This window comes from Chlamydotis macqueenii, chromosome 7 (genome assembly GCF_036417535.1).
Source record: "Chlamydotis macqueenii isolate bChlMac1 chromosome 7, bChlMac1.mat, whole genome shotgun sequence".
NCBI classification, from domain to species: Eukaryota; Metazoa; Chordata; class Aves; order Otidiformes; family Otididae; genus Chlamydotis; species Chlamydotis macqueenii.
The window spans coordinates 10,464,253-10,490,627 of record NC_141562.1 but is presented as its reverse complement, the minus strand read 5'-3'; the positions used below and the strand labels follow the sequence as shown (position 1 = coordinate 10,490,627).

General features: G+C 40.9%; 1 protein-coding gene across 2 annotated transcripts in view; it reads left to right on the top strand.

Moving 5' to 3' along the window:
• Positions 1–26,375, top strand: part of ANK3 (ankyrin 3) — a 303,571-nt gene that overhangs the window by 145,318 nt on the left and 131,878 nt on the right. For both annotated transcript variants that reach the window (XM_086752006.1, XM_086752005.1), the window contains exons 2-7: positions 10,602–10,703; positions 11,173–11,271; positions 11,658–11,756; positions 16,709–16,807; positions 19,987–20,172; positions 21,963–22,061. In XM_086752006.1, coding sequence (XP_086608132.1) covers positions 10,602–10,703; positions 11,173–11,271; positions 11,658–11,756; positions 16,709–16,807; positions 19,987–20,172; positions 21,963–22,061 — 684 coding nt within the window. The remainder of the gene's footprint in view (positions 1–10,601; positions 10,704–11,172; positions 11,272–11,657; positions 11,757–16,708; positions 16,808–19,986; positions 20,173–21,962; positions 22,062–26,375) is intronic.

The following is a 26,375-nucleotide window of genomic DNA, read 5'->3' as shown; positions in this document are numbered from 1 at the left end:
ACTGCACAGTGATTCTGTGAGAACGGACCCATCTACTCTGCAGTGATTTATCTTTATATTTGGTAATTTCTCCTGACTTTAAGAACAAAATTGAGCTATGTTGTGTTTTGTTTCCCGCTCTGTTCACCTCGAAGATCCCATGCAGCTAAGACTGCTCTCACTGTTACTTACTGTTTTTATCCTGTTTGTACTTTTAAATCCTGATCCCAGCCTTGTCCCACTGGTGGTTTATATTCCCCCTCTTGTTTCAAAACAGAATTGTATATTTAAAGTCAGTACTTGATTCTAGTTTAAAATTCCTGATAACAATTGTAGGGCTCTGATTTGTAGTTTTTACTCACAGACTTTGGTGCTTGGCCTGAGATTCCAATTTTCCCATTAGAATCTGAGTAAATGCTCAGATCTGGAATATGCAGAGTGAGGAACAAAACGCTTTGTAAACTAATTTACGTTTGCTGCGTGTGCCATTGAATACATTTCATCTAGACAGCCCCAACAAATGCTATCACAGAACTTTCTATGCCATTTCACAAATCTGTTACAGTGAATGTCAGTGTTTAATCACAGAGGAGGAGGAGAAAGGGAGGGCTGGGAAACGTGGAGGCTGGTGGCTCTCCTCTGTCGAGCCCCACCACTCTGTGTGGGCCACATAGTGCTGCTGTCCACATCATATTGCATCACGTTCAGGAGAAAGAAAAGTTTTCCTCAGTGTTTCTGACAGTAGAACACAGCAGTGTGTGTAACACCTGCTCTGGTTTGCTCTGCCTTCCCTCTGCAGTTTATAGTAATGCAGTGAGTTACAGAACGGGTCTGGAGTTACTGGGCCATTTCCACGATAGCAGAATCAAATAGAGAAGAAAATACAAGAGGTTATGGTCAGCAGGGAAATTTAGCTCTTGTAGAAGAACGTCGCCAAGCCAACACAGCCCAGGGTATTCACTGATGGTATTCTCTGAAAGGTCTCGCACATCTCCAGACCAAGCTTAAAATTGTCTCCTGACAAGGTCGCTCAGCTCCTGCATTTGAGAACTGTAACTCTCCTGCGTGCTGTTGCCCTCATGAGTCTGAGAATTGCTAGCTAGGTTTTTCTCCTCCGGAACAACCAAAACTACCTCAGCCAGTCTCTGGCTCTAGGGAGATGTTGGAATCCTTTGGTTTATTGGTTCCATTGATTCTTTCCCATTGCACCAGGGCATATATATTTCACAGTGGATCTACAAAGAGGTTACAGATAGTTCTGTAAATATTACAAGCTCTCCTAAGGAAAACTGCTGTGAAGCTCATGCAATGCATCTAACTGGCCCTGCAGAACTGAGTGTTACCAGGTTTATGGCTGTGTTGCAAATTTGGCCCAAGGAGTCCCTCTCGGTACCTGGAAGCTCTTTAGATAATTTCCACTGACCCTTCAGATTCAGTATCTGTCAGGTGAGCTACATGGGCTTTTCCAGCTGAGACTCTCTTCAACAAAGTATTCAAGTGTGTAAACTGGAAGAGGTTCTTTTCTTCTGACAGAGGTCATAATCCCTGCTAGGAAACCTTTACGTTGGCACTTACAGACTGATACAGGTTTGTAATTCCTGTAAGGATCCCGAACAGTGTCAAATGCTTTTAAACTCTAGTAAAGCACTTTACAACTAGCCTTTCAAATGTCTCTTAATCCTACAGAAGTGTAAATTTTCATTGTCTATAGTTCTTGTAGCTTGATAACAACAGTATTTTTAGGGAATACTTTTGTGCATTACACTTGGACTGACATGCAGTTTGCTCCACTTTATTACCAGTAACTTCCACTTCACCACATCTAATTGAATCATATTTACATAATATTTTTGCAGAGAGCTCATTTTGAGTGAATAAAATCTCTCTCTCTAAAATCAGCAATATTATCTGATTTAGGTTTATGCTATTTTTCCCCCATCTGAAATGACAGACAAATAAATATGCTTTAAAAAATGTTTTGAAGAGGATTGTTGAATTTTTTTTCCTTTCTTTTCTGGGTCCTGATTCTGAAATCAGATGCACACAGAGAACAGGAGGTGGACCATCTCATATAATTCATGCAGTGATCTGAAGAATGTGACTTTGGCATGGAAATGGCTTTAAATTTGAGCCTGAGATGGGCTGAAATTATCTCCATGCTCATTGGGTAGTCAGTTTCTGAGAGAAAAATAGCAGGGAGGAGATCAATGGCATCTCATCGAGCTTGACATATAAGAGAGTTATTATCTTCAGGTGAATATAAACACAAGAAGAAACCCTCGAAGCACATCCAGCCTTGCTCTAGCTCTTTGTGACTGTGGTAGCAGTTATGAAAGGCAGTGATTTATTTTTCACTTGGAAGTGTATGATAGGAAAACTTTAGAGAGTGAGAGATGAGTCAGTACAGGCTCAGGAGTTTCTTCCCAGAGTTTGAAATAAACTTCCAGAAGTTGAGGCTGTCAGCGTGCGGAGTGAATCTTGAATTTTAGATGCTCAATTTTTTTGCTTTCAAGTGTATCATATCCTTTTCACTGATTATTAGTGTGAGCTGGTCACAAAGGGCCTTGTTCTTTGCCTGATTGTGCACTTCTAATGGAATGCAGGGATTCACTGGTGAAACCAGTGATTTTACTCGTTTTAGGATCTTGGACAGAGTGTGTCCAATTTACTGTGTCATTCAAGTTTGTCTTTTCATACAGGGCAGTCTGATAGCTGAAAAGTCAGTATTACAGGAATCTTCTTTTCCCGTTAAAAGAAAATAATTCTTATGATTTGTAGTTCATGCATAATTAGAAAGATTGCATGTGTTGTGCAGGTATACATTGACTTTTGTAGTCGTGGGAAATGAGAATCTTGCTTTTGGTGTTACAAATTTAGCATATTAATACTAGTAAACGTTTTCATAAAGTCTTCAGGTGAAGCTGACGCATCAAACTCATGTTTCAAAATCTCAAAACCTCATCTGTCTAAACTGGCAGAGCGTATTGGAAGTGGCATAGACCCTCGCCTCCTATCTGAACATTGCCCCTGTGGTTGGGTTTGATCTCTGTTCAGGTGTTTTCTTTTGGGTTGTCAGATGTTAATTTTGTTAGAATTGCAGTTAAATCATTCTATATTTGTTTAATATCTGTGATGACAAGCAAATAATATGAAGATGACTGCTTTAGGGGCCTTTTCAACTGGGATGTTATGTTCCATGTGTTATACGCATCACATGTGCATGTTAGGCAAGGGTTTCCTATCTAGCTCTGTTTGTGTCTTGCGTGCCCTGGAAATCACAACTCCCTTTGCTCGTTGTAGAGAATCCAAAGAATAACAGCTACTTTTCACTTCTATCTTGTGCTTGAACTTTCCTAGGAAGCAGTCATTCAGGCGTTTAAAGACAGGTGGGGCTGGATTAGTTGCGTCATAAGTCACAGGACTGACTAGATTTACAGTCTGCTGGAGAAGACTGCGTATGTAAAGTCAAAGCAACTTGTACAGTAAGAAAGGTGTGTCGTAGCTTCACAGGAGATGTTTGCCATTGCAGGCAAACAACTTGTTCTAGGCCTCTTGATGCTGTTAAGGGAATGATAAACACCACTTTTACTGGAAGCTGTGAAATGCTCTGGTATCTGCCTTCATTGGCATCTCAGTCTCTGTGTCCTTTTCAGCCACCTTCCACTGCAATGCAGGTGGTTCATTGTCAGCGGTAACAGTGAGGACAGATTCAGCATTTTGCCAAGACAGACTCTAACAGCTCTAACAGGTAGAGTGGGGCAAGCGGTCTTGAAAATGGTATACATTAAACCTGCACGTCAGAGGTGCAGGTGTACACTAAACCTGCACCTTGTCTTGTGGTCTAGCAAGGGAAGAGGCTTATTTGTTTGCTTGGGTGTTTTCCTGGTTTGGTCAAGGATTTTTAGAAAGAAGGAGCTGAATCTAAAATGTGTCTTCCACTGGGTTTTGAGCAGTTTAAATATGTGATTTTCAAGAAATATTTTATTTTCTCTACAAGCATGTTAAGATTGACAGATGTGCAGGGATAGTGCCTCAGTTGTTGCAAATACAGTTGATTGTAGACTCACATGCAATCTTTGCAGAAGCATGAGGTGGTTTAGTCTCCACTGGCATGACCAAGAAGAGGGGTTTCAGACAGCTTGAAACTAGTGTAGTTTTTAACTTGTGGAAAACGTGGTTATGTAGTTGGAATAGGGCCAGTTATGGGGACATTCCAAATAGTATAATATTTTTGGCTGCTCTATCATGCACAATACAGTAATATGATCAAAGCAACCTGATGATTAAGTTACATGATTGGGAAAACAATTAGAGGTATATATATTTTTTTTTTGTTTTCAGCCAATAATTAAATCATTCCTCATTCTTTCATCATATTTAAAATAGCTAGCCTTCACTAGCCAAAAGATGTTTCCTTTGAACTGTCAGGCAGTAGAAAAGAAGCTTTTCCTGTTGCCTTGTGGTTGTGTTTAGGGCTGTGGTCCCAAAAGCATCTCTCTGAAGGATAATTAACAGCAGAACTGCAGTTCGCCCCAGGTTGTCACATTCTTATCAGAAAAAAAAACACGTATGGCAGTATGGTATGTAAAGCATGAGAACAGCTGTAGCTGCACAAAAACGATCGTCCTCTCATCCAGTACAACCAGCCCCCTTTCTAATAAAGAAGATACACGTGAATTTTTTTTAGTACAGATTTAGTTATGAGGTGGTAGGGAGATAGAGATGATACAGCCACTTGGAGGATTGATGAAGAGTTTCCCTAAGAAAATTATATGACTGGTTTATTTCACGTGGTTCAGGCATTGCTGTTAACTGGCCAGTATGGTTTATTTGAAATAAAACTTCATCCCTTACCAAGTGAGTGTAACATGTTTACTTGGAGGGTAATTCTAAATTAACATAGAAGCAAAATCTAAGAAATGCCAAGGTCCTCCAGTTTCCACTGTAGTGCTTAGTGCCCATCAGAGTTGAGCCTTACTGACCAAAAAAAAAAAAAAAAAGCCATCAGTTGCAGTAAGCCCACCCTTATCAAACTAAGGAAAAATGTTATAATCTGTTTCCTCAGATCCTCTCATGCTGCTGCAATGTTAGTTTTGTTGAGCACGTTCTCAAATGGAAGTAACATAAGCTCATCTCTTAAAACGAGGTCATTGCCTCCCCCCACAACAAATGTTGGGCATGGTTAGCATCTTTCTGTTGGGACTCAAGCCAGAATCTATCCTGCTCCAGCACAATGGGAACCTGCTGGGGGTTTCCCTTCACAACAGCTACTGTTAAAGATGGAGTGAAAAACAAAACCCTGCTCCCAATGCGAAAAAAAAGACTGGATTTTTAATCTGAAAAAGAAGCCACGGTAAGCAGAACACAAAGGCAAGAGAGATGAGCATAATAAAAATAGCATGAGTCGGGGGGGGGCTGTGCATATTGAAAAGAATAGCTTTGCACTTTTGAGGTTTCAGTAAATAATAAATATTCTCCATTTTCTGAGAGGACCCAGACCGTCTCTAGTCCCATGGAAAAGCCAGGTCAGACCCTGGTTTGACAGTCTGTGCACATTTCCTAGCGGTTTCTGCCTTTACTCATGCTGGATAGTTTCTTTCTTCACTGGGAGCACATGGAGAAAAAGATCATGAATACACATTTGCTAGCATGAGTCAGCATCAGCATTTTCTGTTATAAAATGGAGGGCTTGAGATAATATCCAAGTGACTTAGGAGTTATTCTTTCCTGCAATAGAAATGTGTTTAACTCACGTTGCTTTTCCTCAAAATGGGGAAACAGTTCTCAGGTCTTACCCCTGCGTGTAACCAGCTCTGCCATCCCTCATGCGGCAGGACTAGGGGACCTTGGGGTAGAAGGTTGGGAAGCAGAGCACTGCTACAAGCACGGCTTATCCAGCCTTGGCCCTTTCCAGAGATGTCTCCAGGATGAAGGCTGTGGAAATGAGCTCCAGACTGGAAAACCTGTTGTGGGCTGCCGGCAGCTCGCAGTCTGCAAGCTCACCAGCCTGCTTTACATTAGAGAATTGAACTTTTATAGCATAGTATGTTAAAGGGGAATACACACATTTAAAAGAAGTACACATTGCATAAAACCAGCATTCATTAGCCAATCATCTGCATTTATGCATTTCTTAAAATTAGAAGTAGTCCCTTTTTCTTCCAGGAAAGTATGAGGGGGAGGAGGGAGAAGTCGTGCCATCTGTGAAGAAAAAGCTTGATATTATGCACACATTCATACTGGCACTCTGGTAAATCCACTGTTTATGAAATACTGTCTGGATGGCCATTCCAGAACTAAACGCTGTGCACAGGATTTGAGACCTGTCTTTCCAAAAATTAAAACACTTGTAAGGATCTTGATTTTTTAATTTGAGTATGGATATAGAGATTGAAAAAGTAGCATCCCCAGGGAGTGCAGCAGGGGAAAGGCTTCAGGGACACAGCCTGACAACAGGAATCCTGGGCAAACGCACGGAAAGGGCTGCAATCTTTGTGGCTGACTGCAAGAACATCTAAGGTTCAGGGTGCTTTGGTGTATGTCCCATGCCTTTTGTTCTCTTGATATTTGTCAAGATGGTGGAGAATCAAAAGCCAATTACGGTTTTCATCATGTTGGGATGGATTACAAAAAAAAAAAAAATTAAAAAAAAAGGGATCTGAATAGATTGCTAGCGTATGGAATGTCTCTCTCAGGAATACTGAGGTTTAAGTAACTAGAATTGGAGAAAGTTTTTATGAGGTCTGTTAAGGACGTGTCCTGTAGACGTGCCGTCTGTGTGGGGTTTGCCTTTTGGAGGCCAGCTAGTGTGGAGCGTGGCAGTGGGTATCTCAAGAGTAGTTACCCACAGCAGGAGCACTTACCTGTGTGGCTGTCCTGAGCCTTGGCTGGAAACCTAAAACCCTTTTTTCCCCTACTGCATCTTTTAATGCATTGAATAGAACAGGTCCTTGATCAGCCTTTGACATGGGCTCCCAGGCATGATGGCAATCCAGATAAATAGTTATTAACATGATTGTTACGCTTGTTTGATCTTTCAAATCCTTCAGCGATTTGAGCCTGGGTGCTAATGCTGCTCCTGTATGAGCAGTACAGAAGCAATTACAGGCTCTGTCAGGGACTCCAGGAGGCTTTGTTTTAAACAAAACAGTGCCAACTGGAAATGACATTTTCCTACTCTATTGCAGTAATTTTTAAAAAAAATTAATTTAGACTTAATATAGAAATGTAAATTAGAGAAAATTTTAGATTCTGAGTTGTGAACATTTTAGTTTGATGTTTTTGATCAATTTTTTCTGACCCCTACACTTAGCTTTTGTAAAAGTTGGCTAGCGTTCATTGGTTCTTCTTGGTTTTGGAAGTGGAATGTCTTAAAAACAAGGGTGTTCAAGGCATTTTGCAAGCCAGAAAAAGCTTGTAAGACTATTCTCTGTCTGAGTAGGTCTGGAGTAATGCCTTAGTCACAGGGAAAGTGGGAGCTGGCAATGCTACTTTCTTTAGAGAGACTGGAATTGCTTTGTGTTTCCGAAGATGTTGGCTTTCTTTTCTCTCTTATGTTATTGCTTGTTTCTGCTTACGGCAGAGACTGTAATGGATGCAGAGAATCCCAGAAGCCTCGTTGAATTTTTTTGCACGATTGTGCAACCTCAGTCTGTTATACCTCTGTGCAAATCTCAACATTTCTGTGCGTGGTGGCCCAGAAAGGGCGAGTGAACCAGCCTGACGTGAGTTAACCCAGTCTGAGGGCTTGGGAGCTTTAGCCAAGGTCAGAAAAAAAAGGTTTTCCCCTTTCTCAGTGCAAAGGGATGTGTTACACCCTGGCTGCTAAGGCAGCTAATGCAGTTTCACACACTACCAGCTCACATCATGTTCATGTAACTGGAAACCAGTAAAGTGGAAACTGGAAGTGCCAACTCAGATCAGCTGAAGTGTGGGAGAGTTTGTGTTATCCCCAGCGTGCTGTTAGATGGCAGCTTCTCTGGGTGCTGCCTAGTTGTCATTGCAGTGCCTGCACATGTTGGCATTGCTTTTTCTGTATGGTGGGTGCCCCTCGTGCTGGGAGCCTCTCCCTGCCTGAGCGGCCAGAGCCCCGGCTGACGGGTAAGCAGGGAGCTCTGCCCAGCACCCCACCTGCCCTACCGCTTGCGTGGTGACCTGGCTGCTGGTGTCAGTGATGTTCCTGGACAGTTTAAGCAAAAGGAGTTCTGAGTGGTGACTGGCAAAGGAAGGCATACTGTTTGAGGGATTTCAGGAACAAATTTGTGCATCACTTAGCAGCACCTGAGCTAGCTTGATTTGAAATGTTTTTCTACATCCCCAGGCTGGAAGGGTGACTCGACCTTTGTCTGTCTTCCTGTTAGCAAGCAAGTGCTTCCAAGAGAAGTCCTTAAAAGACATAGGCATCGCTCTCCCTCTGCAGTGAAACAGCAGTCAGCTATTAATGTCAATGGCAGCTATTTATCACTCCTCCTGCCTACCCCCACCCCCGCCTCCATTTTGTTTGAGCAACTAGAAAGGCTTAAACGTTTTAGAATATGAGCAGCGTTTCTTGTCCGGCATGCGTTAACGTGGCTGGTGGGCACTGATTTTCCATCACAAGCTTTTCCTGCGTGCCCCTTCCCCACTCAGAAGCAGCTGTAAAGAGCTGATGTAAATTACCGGCCGCCTGCTGACTGGGCCAAAAGGACACGTCAGTACGCTGTGAAAAAAACCCTCCTAGTCTGTGAGGTCCTCCCTTGTACCTTTGGTAATGCTGTGAAAATGCTGACCTGTTTTTTTTTACCCCAGTGGCTGCTGTTGCTTAGCACTGAGAATACGACCCGTCTCCTGCAATAATCTGCGTTGCGCAGTTCAGCTGATCTTCCAAACGGAAGCGTTCCACCATGCCTCTCATGACAGCTGTTTTTCCCCACAGTCCTTACAGTTCTGATCATGTAGTTTGTAGCAGCACCTTGTTTTTTGATAGAGCCTAATTAAACATTGGTGTTTGGGGGCTGTTTTGTTAGAAGCACATCGCAAAAGTTGATTTGTAATGACCAACATGGCATGCTTGGAGAAGAATGATTGAGATCTGGGAAGGTTGTAAGCTAGGAACTTACCATCGCAAAGTGGAATGCTGTATGTGCAAAAACTCGTGAGAAGACGAAGAGTCCATCAGTAATGGTTGCCTCCTTGGAAGAGAGAGCGTGTTGTATTGAAAGTAATAGTAAACAGTCTTGTAGCTTGTGCTGGTACAAAGAAGAAAACAGACTTCATACCTGCTTACCATTTGATTGTTGTTATGCCCAAGATTGTTTCATCCTGCACATGAGGGTGACTTCAGGTGGGCTTGAAGCGATGCTTGAACAGAACATCCAGTTTGCAGTGGCTGCATTGACAGGAGAGAAGTCTATAGCAAGTCCAGAAAATGGGGAATGAAAAAAAAAATTATTTGAGCACTGTATAAATAACTGAACCCTGGCAACAGGGTATTTTATATTTTTCTCAGCAGTTACTGCCTTTCATTTTTTCTATAAAGGTAATTGTTGCACTATTTATACAACCCTAAAAGCATCAGAAAGCACTTAAAGTTGTAGTGATGTAAGCCTATGATGAAATAATACGGGGGCGGGGGGGGGAGACACAGGGGGAAGACAATTCCTGTTATACTAATGGAGAAAAGGGCACAAAAAATGTATTGACTACCTAAGATGCCAGCGGTAGCCATGGCACAGATAAAATCAAAGATTATGCGATTCGTCCCTCCTGAAAGCTAACCCAGTTCATTCCACTTGCTCCAAGGCAGGATCAGCATTGTCTAAACCGTCCTTGGTGGATATTTGCATAACTTGTTGTTAAAACCCTTCAGGGATGGGAATTACTTCCAGTGATCTCTTTCATGACTTCACCATCCTTTCTGCCATCCTTACATTCTTATCATAGAGCGAATTTGCACAGCTATCTTTAAAGCAAGATCTGAAAAAAAGTAGAATGCAGTTTAGGTAATGGCACCGTGCCTAGGGATTTCTGTCTATTTCACTGAATGTGGGCAAATATTGTAAATAACGTGCCATAAAATGAGAGAGGATGAGGAAAATAAAATTGAATTAGACATTAAATTTTAAAATGTTTTAATTTGTAGAACCTTGTTTTTTTCATTCGAGTAGTCCGGTCCTTCGACATTGAGTATTTTGGATTTTTTGAAATCTGTCATGTGAGATCTCACAGTACTGGTCTGGTCTGTTCAGCTTGAACATTAAAGGTGGTGTGGCACTTTTGGAAGGAGCAGAGTGGTTTCCATGGAGTCCTGTCCTGAGCATTACCATGTTTGTCTTCCATGCTGGGTACCAGATGTGTCCCTGGCTACTAGCCTTGCATGTTAGACAGTGCTGCATAATTCACGTCTATAAATAAAGTCAAGTCTTGCGCTGCCTAGTCAGGCACACAGCCTCTTTACACCAGAGGGAGTTCGCCTAAGCAAGGAGGGCAGGATTTGACCCATATTTGTTAAGGCAGTTTGGAATCCTTTAATGTCTAGTTAGATGTATGTACAATATGTTGTATCATCAGTAACTTGTTTGCCAAGGAAATATGTTTTTATACTGTGCTGTAATTTCTAATGAGACTTTCCTTTTTTCTTATAGTCTGACACAAATGCAAGTTACCTGAGAGCTGCTCGAGCTGGCAACTTGGAAAAGGCTCTCGACTACTTAAAAAGTGGAGTGGACATCAACATTTCAAATCAGGTTGAAGAATATTTTGATCAAATTTCCTGGATAAATACCTTTCTCACTATTTCTCAAATCTGTCTTTATATTTGCACTTCCTGTCAGTGATAACTTATGTGTTTTTGATAAGCCATGTTTACATGTTTTATCCAGTTAAAACTTTTATTTTTACCCCTTACCAAGACATCATTTTACTTCCACTTGAAGAATGTTGTACTATTTAACGTTATCTTTCATTCCATTTGTATTACCTCAAATCATGGGACAGCACACAGAGCTTGAGACCCTAGAGCTAGTATATCCCAACTTAATTCATACTCTTTCCTTGTAATGTAGTTCTTGTAAAGTTTACATAAAAATGGTTTTTGGAGGCAGTCCTCTCACTGGGATATAATAATTTGTCTCCTGAAATGTATTTTGCTATGCTGGAGAATCTTTGCTATGTTTTCCATTGCCTTTCTTTTTTTTCCTCCTTCTTTTTAATCAGAATGGGTTGAATGCTCTCCATCTCGCTTCCAAAGAGGGACATGTAGAAGTTGTCTCTGAACTGATACAGCGAGGTGCCAGTGTGGATGCAGCGACAAAGGTTAGTCAGGCCTGTCTAATTGTTCTCTTTTTCAGACCAACGACATGGGCCTAAAGTGTCGGCCAACTGATTCCAGTCATTACTGCAGCAGAAATTGCCTATTTTCCACTGGTGAAGCGACCTCAATAATTGTTTAATAGAAACCTTTTAGATTATAGTAAATGTCACAGGTTACTAGGGAATGAGATTTACTGAACAATTTGTAGATTCTTGTCTTGGTTTCTGTCCATGTCTTCTAGAATAACTTACCCATCAGAAATATTCAGTAAGAGTATTTTATTGCAAGAAATACTATATTTTAAAGTGGAACATGTTCTTGATAGTATTGCCACGTATTCAAGCTCAAGTTTTGTACTCTTTTCAAGTATTGCTCTTTCTCATTTCAGAAAGGAAACACAGCATTGCACATAGCATCCCTCGCTGGACAAGCAGAAGTAGTCAAAGTATTGGTTACAAATCGGGCCAATGTCAATGCACAGTCTCAGGTAAAGTATTGTGTCTCTGTTTGACACTATCAAAAACTTTGCTGACATTAAAATCCTTCTCCTCTTATAAACTGTAATGTTAGTAAGTATATTTGGTAGATCTCATTGTATTAATGCAGGCTCTTGAAAATAGGGTTCAATAGAGTCAGTAAGATTAATGTAATACTGCTAACATTAAAAAAAAAAACCCACCCAACATTCTTTTTGGGCTATTCTGCCCACATAGGTAACCAACAACAGGTGCAAGGACAAAATTTAAACACACAGCTGCCATTTTATTAGTGAAGCAGGCATCTTAGTGACTATAGCACTGAGCTCGTTCTGACTTTGCAACTCAACATACAATTAAAACTTTAAATGCTTCCAGCTCTCTCCCTTCTGCTCTACCCCTTGCCAGGTGGTCACAGTGTGGACATGCCAAGTCTTGTCTTCCTCTATAGGCATGACAGTGCAGCGAAATCCCAGGTCGTGTTCGGGTCTTTTCCCACATGCGATGTCAACTATCAGCTGGGATTAACTCTGAGTTGCCCGCCTCATTCATCAACAGAGAAAGCATAGAAATAACATCTCTGTCTGAAGTTGTCCGGAAGCCAGGCAGGTGCACGCCCCTGGAGATGAAAGAAGTGGAGCCGCATCCAGGGATGCTTGCAGGATACTGGAAGTGATTGTGTAACAGGCAGCACAGCAAAGCCTTTACCCTTCAGCCTTAGACCTGCCCTCCAGTGTCCTATGGGCTGCTAATTGTTACAAAGACAGAAGAGATACTGATAGAATGGGAGAGTGGGAGATCCCTTTCAAATGAAAGGGATCCTGTTTCACATAATTCCGTGTCTCCAGCTTAATCGAACTCATCCCCTTTCCTTGTACAAAGAGGTACTGCAAGCATATGCAGAGCTTTTAAGTTTGGTCAAGTCCTTTGAATGAATATTTAGGTCAATTATTGAAAAATGGACATAAGAGAAGGCAGTGCTGGTGTTAAGAGCAAGGCAGCAAAATGAAGCAGAGGAAAACTCTGGCTCAAAAAATGCAGAAACCACAGATTGTTGAAAAGTAGGGGGGTGTGCCATAAGAGGTGTCCCTGCATGCATGCTCCATTCCTGTTCTCCCTGCTAGGGGCTGGCTGGCAGGCAGGGTCAGAGAAAGGGGAGCAGATTAAGAGATCGTCTTCTCCTCTGGCCCAGTATTGCCATTCTTCTGTATTATAAAGATGTGAGCATGATAAAAAAAAGTTAAAAAGAGAAATTAAAAATTGTGCATTTAAAATAAATATTTGTTTTAATGATCTCTCAAATAATCTGAACAAAATGTTTAATAGAATCTATTTCAAGAATGTTAGTTATTTGTGATCTGTATTTCATATTTCCTTCACCTGAACAAAGAAAATAGGCTATTCAGTTCTCCTTTCTTATTCTTTTATCTGAGGTAGATACAGTAATATTTGCTTCCAGGCATCATACAATTTGAATTTAAAGAGAACAACAACAGCAAAAAAAGTAGTTTTAAGTGCGATCTTCCATGACTGTTAAGAAGTGAAACAAAGCAGATATATTTCCAGTGGTTTTCCTGCTAAAGAAATTAAGATTCTGCTTGTGTTTGAGAACTTGTGTATTCAGCCTTAAAACTAAAAATAATCTGAGACTGTAAACATCTTATATAACTGCATTGTCCATACACCCTAAGGTTTTGCCATGTTACCCTTATTTTGCTAAGATATGAGAATTAAAGATCCTTGTTATGGATGCCTTTGATGTCTTTGCTTGAGAGACATGTATATTGGCTTCTCTACACCAATACCTGGCAGTGAGATACTCCAGTTGGGGTTAGTGTTTTTGGGAGGTCCCTGGAGCTCCCTGTTACCAAACTGTCCCTGGACCAGCTTTGCTTGTGGTACTGAGTATTACTTGAGCCTTCCTAAAGCTTAGAATAAAGTTCTACTGAATGTAGACACAGAGAGACCACCCAAAGTTTTTTTAATTTTATTTTTCTTTTTGATGCTGACCCTGCTTTCTGTGAGTTTGGCTTTATCTCCTTTTCCCTTGAAGGTAACAGCTCTACCCGGCTAACAGCGCCAGTGTTAGGGATGTAGGGCCTACTTTAACCAAATCTTCCAATCCTTAAAAAAAAAAAAAGAAAACAAAAGTTAATTTTTCCTGAGTCTGAATTTTGTATCTGCTCTAGAGGCTATTTATTACTATTGAAGACAAAATGCTTTCCTTAGGCTTGTGGCTTTCTGGTAATTTCAGCCCCTTTGTAAAGAGAGAAGAAAAAGCAAAGTATAGGAGGAAAGATGTCAAATACCCTACAGTAATTTAACATAGGAGAAAAAGTTCTGCTCTGCCTCCAAATGCTAATAATACTTGGCTCTGAGAATTTTTGACTATTAATTATTTTCTGAAACTAATAATTAGGAAGTGTTTCTTTCTTCCTTTCTAAATGCAAATGCTTAAAACTAAAAAATAAAAAAAAAAAAATCTTTGTTCCCAACTGAGTTAGTAAATAGATATTGGGATGCCATGAAATGACAGGGAAAAATACCAGACTCTGCTGTTTGCTATAATGATAATCTGTCGTGTGACGTATTAGGTATCTTACCAAGCATTTTCTGGCTTCTTTATTTTTCATTAAGCAGAATTTTAACTCTACAGTAACTAAACCATTAGGCCTTGGTTCTGGAGAGTGCATTAACACATTGCTAACTTCAGGCTTTGGCTCCAGTAGGGCTTCAGCAACCTGCTTTATGCTCGTAGCGATGCTTTCCTGAATTGAGACCAAATTCTCAAAATACTGGAACAGAAACAGACCTTAGAGCCTGTGCAAGCCTTGTAAACATGTGGCTTCACAGCTGCTCAGTGTCTTGTTAATGGTAAAGTTCCTCTTGGATCAAACATCCAGTTCATGCCATTTCCTCTCCAGCTGTCCTTTCTTCTGACCTCCTATTTGTCTCTCCTGCTAGTGAAGCCTGCGTGCTCGGCCTCGGGTCACCTGTGCTCTTCTGCGTGCTGTGCTGGACGTGTGCCGTGCAACTCTACCCCGTTGCTGTGACAGTCAGATGTCTCAGCTATTTTCACTATGGCTACTATAACTCAGCCAAAATTCGCCACTATAGGTCTTAGGCTACAGTTTTCCTTCATCTCTCTAGGGCCCAGAATGTTAATGTTTTTGCTTTGATGCAAATATATGGCCAAACTCTTCTCAGCTCGTCTCTGTTTGGCTCCATTTGTTTCCTGTAAAATCTAGGTCAGTGTCCTTTGTGTTCTAGCCGAATTGCTGAGCTGCTCCCCCTGCTCCTTCCACCCTGCTGAAGCACCTGCCCTGACTGTGTTGCAGATCTGAGGGTGCCGACACTGTCTCAGCCAAACCCAGGCAGATGAAAGGACTTCCTGGACTTGTCTGTTATTTCAGCCAGATGAAATCTTCTGTTTTACCTGTTACTTTTAACTGGCCCTTACCTCCTGTTTTATTTTGTGTTTCCTTTCTTCCTTGTCCGCCTCATGCTCTGGAGTAATCACCAGAAGTGGTGTGTGGCAGAGCAAGAGGTCTGGGGAGATCTTAGGAGAGAGCAAGTGCAGAAGGCCACTGCCCCCATTGCAACTGATTCTGTGTGAAGTTTTCTTAAGAGAAGTCTGAGGTTCAGAGATATCACAATGGTGGGAGATCTGGAAGGTAGTGAGAGGAAAGGCAGGGCCCTAACAGAGCACGCTGAAACCTCAGTGGCCTCCTGGCTAAGACATTTAATGGCATCATCACCCGTGCTGGTACCATAAGGAAAAGTATCAGGCAAAATCTAGCAGTGCTAGGTCTGACAAAGAGTAATGCTGCAGTACAAAGGGTAAAAACATGCATCGTGATAGATCAGAGGAGAAAGGGATTGTTATTCCTCTTAGTGATGCTGCTTTGGTTGCTTCAGCAGTATCAAACTGCTCAGCCAATACTGTATGGATATCTTAAGCTGTTGCTATAAAATGTCTTTACCGCTGGTTCACAGTACTGTTGGACCGAGGGACGTGCAGTGCTGTATGAAAGCCAAGCAATTTCAGGTGCAAATCAGCAACTTCTACAAATTCTGTTAGAGGTATCTTGAACCCAGGACAAGTTTCATGACTTCGTTTTGCTGTTCTGTTTTTGTGAGTGACATTAAAGCTTTGAATTTCAGTAATGCTTAGAATAGTGAAAGATACATTATTTTAATGTTGATCCCCAATAATTCAGTTCCTGAAAGGCTGAGGCCTGTATACCCTTAAGGCAAAGACAAAAGCATTGACTGTAAGAGGCAAGCACTTGCCAAAGAATGAGTTAAGCTCTGCAGCCTTTAATACTTGTATTGCATCGATTGAAATCACTCACTTAAGCATAATTTGAGAAATGCTCTAATGTGGTCAGAAACACTGATAAACCTGTCTCAAGCTACTGGGAACCAACGATCCCCAGATCTCCTGGTGCCTGAAATATGAAGTAGCTCAGTGACCACAAGTAGGCTACGCTCAGAAGGCAGCTCTTTGACGAGAAAAACAGGCGTAAGTAGCTGGCATAAGTGAAAGAGAAGTCAAAGCTAATGGAAAGAAGAGATTCTGAAGAGCCATTGCTCTTTCTTTCGTTACAGACTTGTACTTGCCTGTATCATTTTGCATTTTCATTGTTGTGGCTGCATTATCAGGAATCATAATTCATCTCTACCAAACGGGGTGTCCAGATTGGTTTTTAGTTTGACTTCACAACAGATGTAAAAGAAAGTATTCTTACTTAGCTGTGGGAATAGTATCTGGTCAGCTGAAAGATTCCACTGTGTCCTTTTAAATAATATTACCCTTCTCCTATCTTCACTTTAGTCAAGGGAGATCATGCAACTAACTGGCATGTGAGCTCACGGTTTATTTGGTTTCCTCCTAATCTCCCCAAGTTTGGCAGATGTGTGGAATGTATGAAATGTTTACACTCTTGTTTTCCTGTTTCAGAATGGTTTCACTCCACTGTATATGGCAGCCCAGGAAAACCACCTGGAGGTTGTTAAGTTTCTTCTTGACAATGGTGCCAGTCAAAGCCTTGCCACAGAGGTAAAAGTTTGAATTTCACACTTTATGGGCAAAGTAAAATGTGCTTCAGCAGTGATTCTTGACAGCTTATATCAAACTAGTCTTTTAAGTACAAAATTAAAGACCAATAAAAAGTTCTCTCTGTGAAGTGTGCTGATGAATACTGAGTTATTGGCTTTTCAGCAATTTAAACCATCTCTTGCCATTTCTAAAATGAAAAAAAAATGACTTTAACTAGAAACAGTTCTAAAAATAGATATGTTCTTAGTCATAACTGGTAATCTTTCAGGTTAAGTGCTCAAACAGGGAAGCTGTGTGCATAATATAAAATTTCTCTGCGCTTTCATTAAAAATAGTGAGTCATGTGGAGGGCAGCCATGAAAGACAGACAGCCGTTCACCTGCACTTTGGAGCCAGCCCTGGGATATCAGGGAAAACCCAGGGTTACGTAGTGCTCAGAGTATTTTCTGAACATCATGTATTACGACGCTGATGCCCTCTCTATAGCACCTAGTTATCCTGTCTCGTTTACAAAACACTAATTTCTGTTTCTTTGTAAAAACTTGGAAACAAAGAAGTCACAGGAGCCCCCAGAGATGTACAATATATTCTGACTTTTGAAAATATTCATGCCACTGTATGATTTTCTGAAAACAGAAATGTTAAAAATTGTGCATGGATACTTGGTTCTGTTTCTTTGGTATTGTTTTTCCCCTGAGCATTGTACGTCAGTTTAAGTTGAGCTTTTCTCCAACTCAGCTTGATGATAAGGCGCAATCTAATTTTATCCATGGAGAATTCCTTTGAAGATACCAGACTACAAAACGATGTTGCCTTTATTGCCTTACTTGTTTGTGATGGTTGCTTATGGATGCTTTATTTTCTCTTGGTCTAAGTTTTCATATAAATCTGATTTGTCTTTATGTTTGTAAGTGCAAAAGCCTTTGTTATGAAACAATTGCCACTTAACTAAATATTCATTAAAAATAACACTCTTTAACAAAGGTGTTTAAATTAAAAAACCAACAATTTTCTTTAAATTGCTTTTAGTTTTTTGAGTTTTGTTTTGGTTTTTTTTTCTCCTGGAGTGGGCTTTGCCTTATGTTTTAAAGTGCGGTTGCTAATTATAGTACTGACATCACTATACTGGCTTGTCATTGCCGTTAGTGAGTTGGCATCTTCAGAGAGCATGTGGTGGAAGTGCATTCTTGTTGGTGCTAATGTTCTCGGTCACAGTTTGCTTGGCCTTGGTACAGTGATCTCTGCACACACCGAAATGATGGGCAGCTCTCACCAGAGTTGGGAAACCGGGGGTACAGGGGATGGCAGCTCTTCTGAGGTTGAATTGAAGTGCTCCCTCCCATTTCCCTACTCCCTTTTCCCTAAGGAAAGGAGAAATTAAGTTCCTATGATTTTTAAAATATTATTGTTACCAGCATTTTTAGCAGAAGAGAAGGCCCAATGAGAGAAGGACCCTGGAGATGACTAAACCACTTTTCTTCATGAAGCAGCTGACTGTGCCACTGCTATCAGCTGGGTAAACAGACCAAGAAGCCAATGTCTCTGGGTCACTTAGACATACGCTGTCGCAGTCGGGCTTTCTCCAGGCAAGAGCAGGTACAGCTGCAGGTACAGCATAGCTATATGGCCAGAGCCCTCTTGTAGGGATGCTTATGGAGTTTTTTGGCCTTAGAGCTCCGAAGCATTTTTCACACCCTGTGCTGTGCTCTGCCCGCAGTCTGAGACTGTGTGGTTTCATGCCAGGAACTGCTTATGGCCCAGGACTGCAGGCCAGAGCCCTGCCTCGCTGCTGGAGGGTGGTGAGCTGGAGGCAAAGAAGAAAGCTGCAGTTAAATGAGTTTAAAGAAATCCATGAAGGAAAAAAAAAGCTTGTTAGGACCCAGGGAATTTCAGTATTTTTTTTTCTTTTTTTTTTTTTGGTTCCTCAAAAATTTTGAAAAAATGCTCTTTTTCAGAACTTCTGTTTCTCCCCCTAAACTGAGACCCTCTTTGCTTGATAACCCAGCAAGTTAACCCAGTTTCCTTACTGAAAACATTACTTTTAGTTCCAAAAGTTAAAAGATTAACACCTGAACTCTGCACTTTTGGCATAGTGTGAGGATCTACATTCTTCTGTGTCATTACTACACTTACATTTCATACTTCTAGTTTCACGATGACAGAAGTAGTTGGACAGTGAAAGCAGGTGTTTACCTACTAAACTGTAAGGAAGTTTGGTAATACAAGCTTTGGATATTGATCAAGAGTCACATGTAATAAATAAATACCCCAAGTAGAGTAATTTGCATTTGTGATTTTTTTTTTTGAGTAATTTATTAGTATTACCTTGGGCAAAGCTGTGTGTATTCCTGGATTGGAATGCCACTTAAATGTTTGGAAAGGAGTAGAATCTAAATGACAACTCTTTCATTCTTCAATTTTCTAAGAATCTATAAAAACAAAATTATAAAACCAACTCAGATTGTACTTTTAAGTGTTTGAGGAATCCAGTCTAAAATCTGTTAAACAAAAAATCTTCTGTTTTGCAGGTTTTTTATTCTGCACTACTTTGCTAGTCTGAAAGGAAATGATTTCTGTTTGTAAGAGGATTGTCCATCACATCTATATAAATTTTCATACACGAAAGTTGTAGTAAACTAATTGGTATATTGGAAGAATGTGGTATTCCTATTCAAATATTATGAGATTATAAATCTAGATATAAAATATATCAGAGGAAAGAGTTGAAGTATTGGGGTTTCTTTTGTTAAAAAAGAAGTAGATTATAACCTTTAAGTGGGGGAGGAAAAGATGATAATTTGCTATGGAGACATCATTAACATTTGTGATTTTAATATTCCAGCTTTTTATACCTTTTTATGTAATTTTACACATACTTATTTATGTAATTCCTGAGTAATTTAGCACTACTTTTCTCAAGTCTCAGTCATTTTTGTTTGCTTGTGTCTTATAATTTTATGTTTAAATCTGGAGTGCCAGAAAGGTGTTCTGAGCATTTGGGATGTAGTTCACCAACCCTTTAGTCCAATTTCAGTGTCACAGCAGGAAACTTTTAATTTGCACCACGTTACACTTTGTTTGAATTTGAGCCAGTACCAATGCTGAGATCTCTCCCCTTCCCCTTTCCACCCCCTGGAAAGCTTGGACCATGTGTTGAGAGTCCCCATTGTATGTTGCAGGATGGTTTCACACCTTTGGCAGTAGCTTTGCAGCAAGGTCACGACCAGGTGGTTTCACTGCTGCTTGAAAATGATACGAAGGGAAAAGTCCGTCTTCCTGCCCTTCACATCGCTGCTCGCAAGGATGATACGAAGGCAGCGGCTCTGCTCCTGCAGAATGACCACAATGCTGATGTGGAGTCAAAGGTCAGTTGTAAAAAGAAACAAGGTTTGATGGTACCAAGTGCTGACCACAGGTATTACATCCAGTGAAGATCTCCCGTAGTGTGAAGTATTTTGCTGCAGCGTTACACGTAACTTTCTTCTATAGTGTGTGATTAAGAATAACGTTTCATTTACTTCTTTTGCCTCTTTCTACCTCATTCCCTTTTAGTTTAAAGCAGGGCTAATTTCTCCTTTAGAAACTTTGCGAATGGAAAATAAGCAAGATATTATTAGAATTCTCTTGGTAATGAAAGCCACTCCTGCAGTGGTGTGCCATAGGTATTGTACAATTAAGTCACTTGATTAGTTGTTTGTGCAATTGCTACTTTAAGAACTTTGGTAAACATGTAACAATTAACATTCAAAATACTTGATCATTCAGCTTCCATTCAGTCAAGCTTCCTTTGTGTGCTGATTGTGCTGTCATCTGAGCTGCCATGCCACGTAGCAATCATGAAGCTTTTTGCATCCATATCACCAGTGGTGAACTAACCGTTCATTTTTTCCCCCTCTTTGCTTCCAAATGTGTTAACCTAGATGATGGTGAATAGAACAACAGAGGTATATATAAATATATATATGCATCATCACTCCTCCATGACTTAGTGCTGCTGCATCATTTCTTCCTCCTCCTTTTTGCATCGCCTTTTGAAGGATAGATACCTGCTTTAGATGAAATGAAGTAGCATGTGCTAGAGAAGACTGTAGTTTAGATACCAGGGCTTTCTGCAGCTGAAACTAGGGTTTAAAAGTAAGAGTAATCATTCTTGGGAACTAACTGCCTTAATAAAAGAGCCATATTATGTAAGATGGAGTTTTCAGGGATTCTCATAGAGCATATGTTTATCAGATGTGTCAAGAGCTGCAGACAACCCTGTCATGTTGTGCATCCAGGTCTGGTTTTAGGCTTCTGCATGACACTTACCTTGATGGTGTCAGCAAATAGAATGATCTGAGAGTGGTTTTATATCTGCAAAACTCCCAAAGCAAGGCAGAGGCAGCTAGCATGGCTTGCTAATAATTTAGAAATGCATCTAGTTCCCATAAGGTTTCATACTTTGCAGGACTGATGGAATTGCTGCATGTTTTAGCATTATTTTAAAAGGAAGTAAAACTACTTAAACATGAAAATAAGTTGCTGAAGTAACTTTATCAGTAAGCCATCTTCTAATTAGGGTGGTTACTCGTGATGTCTGAACATAACCCAGTGTGATTGCCCACAGTGGGAGACTGATCTTTATGGTACTAACCCTTGGAAAAAAAATCCATATTAATAATTTCAAATCATCTTTGATGTTGTTTTCATTTGCATCTATTTTGAATTTGTAAAAAACAGTTAGCAAGTATCATTAAATGACTTGTATCTGAACTTCTGCAAAGAATCTCTAAGAGATTTAAGTTGCAAGACTGATTTAATACCGATAGCAACTAGATACCTCTAGTTAGAAATTAATTTCTTATAAAAGACAGATCGTTGCTTTAATACTCAAATGTTTTGCTGTTGTGTTTCTGGAATAACTGAAGGTTTTATCCTACTTCTGGTCTTCTAGAATAATTATGTTAATTTTTTTTTCCCTCCTGCATAGTAATATGACTTTATTTAGACTCTATAAATAAACGTAAGTGAGTGAAAACTAGTACAGAATTGGAATGGTGACTTGCAGCAGACTCCTATTACTCGCTTTTGTCAGTGATGTGATACAAACTTTGGAGTACCAATGAGATATAAAGAAATAAGTATCTATTGGTTTTGTTTTGTTTTGTTTTTCCAGAGTGGGTTCACTCCTCTCCACATAGCTGCTCATTATGGAAATATCAATGTAGCTACATTACTGTTAAATCGGGGTGCAGCTGTGGACTTCACTGCAAGGGTAAGTGTGAAATCTTAGTTATGCTTAGTTTACTTAATCATCACTTGGAAACACTTTTTCCACAAAGATGTGGAAAGGTACATTGCTCTTGCCAGCCAAGGGGCCTGGCCTGACTGTTCCTGTTCTGTTACCATACGGTGCAAAGTGGGTTCCCCTGGGCTGCTGAACTGAACCAGACCTCTAGTCCTCCCCTTTGAGAACGTCTGTTTTAATCCAAAAGAGCGGCTATTTTTATAGTTCCAGTGTTGCAGAAGGTAGGCTGGGATTCAGTGAGATGAAGGCTTCTACTTGTAGCTTTAACACGTAGTAAGAGTGCTGTCCCTCTTGAATTGTCCTCAATATGCAGTAGTTTCCAGTGAACATGAAGTGCAAGTGTACCAGTGAATAAAGCAGCTGTGTCTTCACTGCACATGTGGGAGTCAGGCGATATGGAAAGGAGATCTGGAAAGGCAGAAAATGAAATGAGATATAGAAATGGAGAGGAGTCAATGAGAGCTGTATGGCAGAAGCCATGGTAGAGTGGGGGAACTAACCCTCCTGACCCTGTAAGCTGTGTACCAAAGTCACGAAACAGCCCAGGGAGAGACAGGGTAGTTCCTCAGATGTATGAAACAGGATTGGGAGCCAGGAGGGAAATTGTATGGACTTTCCTGGTGTGCCCTTGGTTCACTCTGAGCTGGGTGGGGAGCAGCTGACCTGTGGCTTCAGCTGCGCCTTCTCACTTGTGGAGTGGTTCCATCCTCCCACAGGCAGCTGGACTGCTCTGCAAGCCTGGTGACAGCAGGGCCTCGTCTCACAGCCCAGGCCAAAGTTTGACCATATCTGCTGTCAAGGGTCGTGTCTGTTTGAAGATCAAAGAGGAATATCAGAGCGAAGGAGTGTGGTCAGGGTAGGGAAGATGTGGGAACAACAGAACGTAAGCAAGAGAAGTGTAAAGGGGAGAAAATGACAGAAGAAAGTTATAAATAGTTGGAAGAGCAGGAAAATAAAGAAATGTATATGGACAGGGACACAGTAATATGAAGGGCAAGGAAAGAGATTGTATCAGGCACGAGACCAGAGACAAAAGAAAGGCAAATGTAGAGGTAACACAAAATTTAATGAGCCAGGATGGAGGGCTAGAGAATGGTAGGGTAGAGAGGACATTGACAGAAAACTGAGTAGGTGCCAAGAGACTGTGCAAGGCCTTAAGAAGGGAAAAACAGGGAGAGTGATTAGTGACGTACAGATAAACAGAAAAGGGGCTAGCATTCAAAATAGGTTTGTATTGGGAAATGCTGGAGCTAGAACTTCCTACTGAAGTTCTTAAAATTTGTCTGCTCATTACCTTCTTCAATAATGGCTTGGAATGTATGAATAAGATGATGCCTATGGAATTTCTGCTGACGCACAGCCAGGAATGGTTGTCAGTACAGAAAGTGTGCAACGGAACATGAAAATGTGTTGAAATACATAGTGGAAAACAATTAAAAAAACCAACATGTATTCAAGATGCTATTTATGAGGGGAGTTATGTGACCTGAATACTTCAGCAGTTTCTTTTCAGAGGTTTTGACATGGTTGTGATTATTACTTTTACAAGAGGACAAGTACTATACTACTACTTAGAGCATTTGTCACATAGCAAAAAGCAAACTGTAATATTCTGTTTTACTTTAGATAGTTTCTATATTTCAGAACTTGAATGCTTCTGTAGTTAAGGAACATACATGCAGGAAAGTGTTTAGAAGCATTGCAAAGCAATGTAAACAATAAAATAATATTGTGTTTATTTAGCATAGAATTACTATTTTACTTATACAACTTCTCACATTTAACCCCCCCAAAAAAACCTGAACAGTTCTTTTTTAGAGACTGTATGTGATTAATAAGGGCAGTTGGCAGAGGTTGTGACAGAGCAGGAATAGAAATTGTGAACAAAGACAGACTCAGAATGTTTTCCTTAAACTGTAAGTAGGAGTGCAGGTAAAAAGTGTTTGTGCTGGCCACTATTCATTCAACATAGCGTAATTCAGTGATTTAGTAATGAAGAAAAATCCCAAAACTAAAAGACACTGTTATAAGGCATCATCCAGCACCTACTAGTGCTGGTGAGAAGAGTACTAGCAGATACTGGGTCAAGCTGACAGTTGAGTATGAAAGGTAAGGATCAACTCTCATATATACCCCACAAATTATGCTTTCTAAATCACATTCATCACTGAATGTATTTAATGTTATTCTCAAGAGAGAGATCCCAGGTTAGGTCCACATGAAGTTCCCAAGCTACGACTAGATTTGAGGATTCAACGTTTCTGGGAAGCTTCTAACTATGCGTGCTTTGCTTTCACTAATAACATTGGCCTCTTTTCCCAAGTCCTTAAACTGACCAAATTAGAGCATTAAGGCATTTCAAATGGTCATAAGCTTTGGGATTTGGTATTTGACAGACTCTAATCACAGGAGCAAGGAAGATGAATGGGGTCTTGGGTCAACTCTTTCCCACTCAGAAACAAGATTAGGGATTAGCAATGCTTCTACATTAGCAATTAGCAGCATTTAGTACAAGTACCACTAAATATCAACTGCCTATGCTTGTTTTAATAAAGTAATAAATCTTAGGCTTCAGGAGCTCTGTTCTGGATTAGGGGCACTGATGGAGAGCATATCCAGAGTAATAAGGCCATCCTCTCCTCCTCTGCAAGATCTGGAAATTCCAGCTTCTCCCTCCATTAGTTGTCATCATCAGAGAGAGGCAGACTGCTAAGACAGCCGGGGAAGTCCGGGTGCAATGACATCAGCCTGAAAGCACAGTGGGCTGACGCTGTGACTCAGAGCACTGAACGGCTTGTTCGTGCTTGTGATAGCTGGGTGGGGACATCCACAGAGCACATCTCTACTGCATGGTGGTTGCAAATCTAGATAAAGTAGCTGTGACAGAGAGAACTGTAGCATAAATAACAGTAATATGGAGCTGAATTTTGTTCTTTAGTGCTTATCAGACTGCGGGTAATGAAAGCGCTTCACAGAAAGATGAGTTAGAGTCTGGTAGAGCAGTGAATTTGTAGGCAAACAGAGCACCAGTATCAGTTGAGTGTAAAGTACAATTATCAGCACCAAGTAACAGAGCCCTTGCTTGATCCTTGATTTACCCAAATTGCAAAACAGGTAGAGGTACTACTAGAACAGGTAATAAAAATGATCCACAGGTACAGCCTGCCCGCTGCCACCTCATTGCCTCTTCTTAATTTCTGTAAACAATATCCATCATATGCTATCTCCCCTCTGGAGGAAGGGTCCTTACTTGAGTTGTTGACAATCTAATACAAGACAGAGCAGAGGTAAGGAAGAACTGTAACCCAACTGAAATCAAACTATGTGTATGTACTCTACAGAAGTACAAAGAGCAAACTGTAGGATGAAGGTGTTAAATGCACTTTGTGCTTTTGCAAACCACCAACCATTTTTCATTTTTCTTCTTAAATAAATATGAATCAACACTACTTGTCTGTCTCTCAATTTATGTTTAAACTATTTAGGCAAGCATCAGTTCTGAGGAGAGAATTGAACAAGAGCAGAGGATTATGGTAACAGAAGATGCTTGTGTGGAGGGGGCAACGTGAAGACACATGTGTGCAGGATAAGCAGCCTGCTCCCACCATTGATGTAGTGAAGGTGGGGAAGGGTAGAGAAAATGTGAATGGACATGTAGAATGAAGGCAGAGCTCTGAGGCATAAGGACAAGGGCAAGTGTGGTAAAAAGAGGAGCTGGTGAATGGATGTAAGAGAAAGGAGGGCAGACCTGTGGCAAAGGAGATCTCTTCAGGTGCTGTGTTTTCAGTGTGTTTCTGAGAGGCCCGAGGGAAGAAAGAGGTTCCAGCAATGAAGGCAGGGAAAGACATGAGCCTGATGATGGCTCTCGGTGTGTGGGCAGGAGGTGAGCAGTGGTGCTGTACTGTAAGTAAATGATGTCCCCAGCGATATGCAGTAGCAGCTGCTCCCCTCACCCCTGCTGGTGTACACCTGCCTGCCTCTCAGCTGTCACACACTCCCTTGTTCCCTTCTTTCACTGCATCTAAGAAAAACAGGCATAGCTCCAGGAGCTCTTACAGGTGTTACAGTGCCTGCCAGCCTGTGTACCTGCTGTAGAGGCTTGGGAGGTTTGGAAATGTACCTGCTTTTGGTTTGCACTCTTCCAGCCCAGTGACTGATTTCGTATCAGTTCTTCCAGTGAACTGCATTAGCACTTCTGTGTCTGTGCTTTCTTCTCTAACCTTGCTGCAAGTACAAGGAAGATGGCACAGCATGGAAAGTTCCCTGTGGGATGGATGGAGA